Genomic DNA, 3579 nt, shown 5'->3' with positions numbered 1-3579 from the left:
TAAGAATTATTCTATTGGATGTAGTTATTGTTTTGATTCAAATTCTTGTAGTATAAGTAAAGAAAATAACTTTCTCATGACTAGATGTTCACCATCTACTTCTTGTATTTTTTACTATCACAAATCAATTTGTACTGTTTATAATACAGGCTTTTATAAGTAATCAATAAATGAATGTCTTGGGTCTGCTCAAGGATACAAATATTGTATCAGTAGAACTATCTATTATGTGAAACCTCATACCACATCGCTGAACAAAATATCTGTAAAGGTAAACCAACCTTAACTTGTAAAGGGAATATCACTTCTAAATGATGTATTGAATGTGAAGATTGGTATTATTGATCTAACCATAAATGTCTAATGTATGTAACAAATTGGTTGTCATATGTTTAGTATATGCTAATAACTATTTATTAAGACACAGATAATGTAAAGAATTGAAAATGACATCTTTATATAAAACTATGAAGAATAATGTATTTCATGAACGTTTTTTTGGATATACTCTCAATACTGATAAAATAATTATTTTTGTATATTAAAACAAAGTGGATTTAGTGTTGGGAATGATAGTTCTTGTAATTCTATTAATAATCATAATGTCTATTTTAAATGCAAAACAATCATTAGAAAGAAGTCTCAAAATAAAGAAGATAGAAACACATTCCTCTTTCTAATGATTTGGATACTTATGAGACATTAGGATATGGTTTATTAATTAATAATTCATCAATTTCATGAACAATTTAGTGATTTATCTATTAAATGTGAAACAACTCAATTTATTAAGATTGTTAGTCTAACAAATGGTGCTCTTATTCTTTTCTTCAACCTCTATATTCATGTACTACCAATAACACAACAAACGTAATGTCTTCTTCTCAAACAAACAAAAAAATCAATAGCTGATCATCTCTCCCTCTAACTTTGAACATAACTCTGTGCTAATGCACTAGATATTGATGAAATTAAAACAACTTGAATTATCAACAAAACTAAATTTTCTACTATTTATCCTAAAAATTTTAGAGACACTGAAGTAACTATCAAGAAGTTCCATGAAAAATCTCAAACTTATAGTTAAAACAAATAATTCAATTCAGAAGTTTCAAAGAATTCTAACCTTACTTCTGAATATCTAATCAATTTCATTGAATGTCAAGAAGAATGCTATTCATTTCATTATTTGTGAATATGTCATTGTAAAAGTTTAGAAGAAGTCGTTGTTCTGGATAAATACTATCTCAATGAAAGTTATAGAAGATATCAAAAAAATTAATTATTTACATCTCAATTATTGTTTTCATGAGAATTTAAACCATCAAATTGTAATTCCAGTTAATAAAATTAATGCTACTGTAAGATTGATTATAATTGTAAGAAATCAAGAATATCATTAAGAGTAATCTTGACAATACACAAATTACTAATTATCCTTTTATTCTACTAGAATTAGATAACCAAATACAATATAAAATCTTCAGATGTCTTTTCATTAACAAGATTAATGTTGGTTGTTTGGAGTTGGAAATCTTTAAATTTTCTCTTCGAGATGACTAGATATAACAGAGAAACTTTTGCAAATAATATAATACCTTTTATAATAAATTATCTAAAATATCTTACAAGGATCATGGAAATAATGTAGAGTATTAATCTTGAAGATCTTTCAAGTTCTTACAGATAGTAGAAACTATAGAAAATATTAGAACCTCATTAAAACAATAATTCAATGAGGAGGAGTTTCTATTTTATTTGGAATAAGAGTTGGAGGAGTAATAGTTCTTCCTGTAAAGTATTCCAGTTGAAGACATTCTTCAGCAGAAAGTCTTTTATGAGGATCAGCCACAATCATATTTTCTAAAAGATCTCTAATCTCTTGTGAGAGACTAAAATATTTATCATCTTTATTAAAGTCAGCATTTAAAATTAGTTTAATTCTTTTATATCCTAATGTCTTATCATTTTCATTTAACATTCCATCAAATGGTGATCTTCTTAATATCATTTCATAAAACATTATACCACATGCCCAAATATCAGATTTTGATGCATCATAACTGAGTTTACGTTTAAGACTTTCTTCCATTTCTTGTTGAGTTTCTTTATTAATTTTTTGTTTATAAATAACACGTTTATAAATTTCTGGTGAAACATATTGACGAGTACCACATAATGTTTCAGCCTGAAAATCTTTTCCAACAATTCTTCCTAATCCAAAATCTGTTAATTTAGCTATTATTGATAATCCTTGTTGTTCAATAAGAACATTTTCTAGTTTAATATCACGATGAACAATAAAATTTTTATGAAGAAAAGAAATAGCTTCTAAAACATCTTTCATAATGTTTTTAAGTTGTGTGTTTGTAAGTTGGTGTTTATAAAGATAATCAAGTAAACAACCTGTTTCAATTAATTCCATTATAATAAATGACCAATGTTCAGATTCCATCATATCAATTACTTCTACAATATTTGGATGTTTAATATGTTTTGTTATTTCAAATTCTCTTTCATTTTTAATCATTTGAATTTCATTTTTAATAGGAATAATTTTAAGTGCTCTTTTCTGTGATTTTTGGTTTTTGGTTATTACTTGAAACACCTTTCCAAAACTACCACATCCTAACAATTTACCAAAACTATATTTTTCAAATAATTGTGTTTTTGAATTAATTACATTAAATGTTAATGTGTCAACAAATAAAAATGAAACAGGTTCTACTATTATATTTTCTTGTTGATTAACTTTAACAACATAAATAACATCAAAGGAATTTATAACTGTTTCACTTCTTTTTTCTAATCTTTTATTTCCGTCATTAATAAACGTTCCATTTGAAGATGTATCAGTTAGTATAAAACATTGACTTTCATTATTTGGTTGTCTTCTTGTAATATTAAAATGATTACTACTTATAATACATTTGGTTTTATCTATCCTTTCTCTTCCAACATTTTCTACTTCTTCTTTTAATAAAATATTAGGTGTTGTTGACTCTAATCCAATAAGAATACCCCATGATGTATTACTCATTTCAACCTTTTTTTATTTGTCAATCTTATAAATTTTTTCTTTTTTTAATTTTCACCTAATACTTTTAAAAATAATCGTGGTTTCAACGAAATAATTGTTTTATTTTTATTTCTAACACTAATAAGAGAAGTAAATTAAATGAAAAGAAGAATTCAAAAAGGGATGATTACAGGTAATAAAAATCTGTTTAAATAATTTTCTTTATGTAAACTAAGATTTTAATAAAAAAAGAAATAATAAAAATAGAACAAAGAAACAGAACTTGATTCTTTACAAAAGATAAGTGGTTTAACAACATTTTTTATTCTCTTTAGAAGGTTCAGTAGAGATAGCGACTTTTGAAGTAGATACTTCAAATTGAGACTGTTTCGGTAAATTTTCTGATTGGACAATTTTAGTCACAAGGTCTCTAAAAGCAGCTTCAACTTTAATATTTCTTTTGGCGGAAGTTTCAAAGAAATCAAAATTTCCTTCATTTGAGAATTTTTGACCTTCTTCTGTTGAAACAACCCTTAGGTCTTCATCAGCCAAATCAACTT

General features: G+C 25.5%; 3 protein-coding genes across 3 annotated transcripts in view, besides 2 other annotated features; 1 reads left to right on the top strand and 2 right to left on the bottom strand.

Moving 5' to 3' along the window:
• EDI_219380 (uncharacterized protein) overlaps positions 1 to 56 on the top strand; it is a gene marked incomplete at both ends in the record, with an annotated part of 499 nt that extends 443 nt beyond the window's left edge. Inside the window, one exon of the mRNA XM_001733451.1 lies at positions 1 to 56. This exon is cut by the window's left edge and continues 241 nt beyond it. Within this exon, the coding sequence (XP_001733503.1) occupies positions 1 to 56 (56 nt within the window).
• Positions 57 to 519: 463 nt separating this feature from the next.
• Positions 520 to 547: a sequence feature (AT_rich).
• A 1185-nt stretch (positions 548 to 1732) lies between these two features.
• On the bottom strand, positions 1733 to 3040 carry EDI_219370 (meiosis-specific serine/threonine protein kinase MEK1, putative; the record flags this gene model as incomplete). Its single annotated transcript, XM_001740230.1, has 1 exon — positions 1733 to 3040. One exon carries the CDS (start codon positions 3038 to 3040, stop codon positions 1733 to 1735), a length of 1308 nt encoding a protein of 435 aa, XP_001740282.1.
• Positions 3041 to 3226: 186 nt separating this feature from the next.
• Positions 3227 to 3285: a sequence feature (AT_rich).
• Positions 3286 to 3552: 267 nt separating this feature from the next.
• The window catches only part of EDI_219260 (uncharacterized protein), a gene marked incomplete at both ends in the record, with an annotated part of 2282 nt that continues 2255 nt past the window's right edge, over positions 3553 to 3579 (bottom strand). Inside the window, one exon of the mRNA XM_001733450.1 lies at positions 3553 to 3579. This exon is cut by the window's right edge and continues 127 nt beyond it. Coding sequence (XP_001733502.1) covers positions 3553 to 3579 — 27 coding nt within the window.

Source organism: Entamoeba dispar, genomic scaffold (assembly GCF_000209125.1).
Source record: "Entamoeba dispar SAW760 scf_1105229462807 genomic scaffold, whole genome shotgun sequence".
Taxonomy (NCBI): Eukaryota; Evosea; order Mastigamoebida; family Endamoebidae; genus Entamoeba; species Entamoeba dispar.
This window is presented reverse-complemented; position numbering and strand designations above follow the sequence as displayed.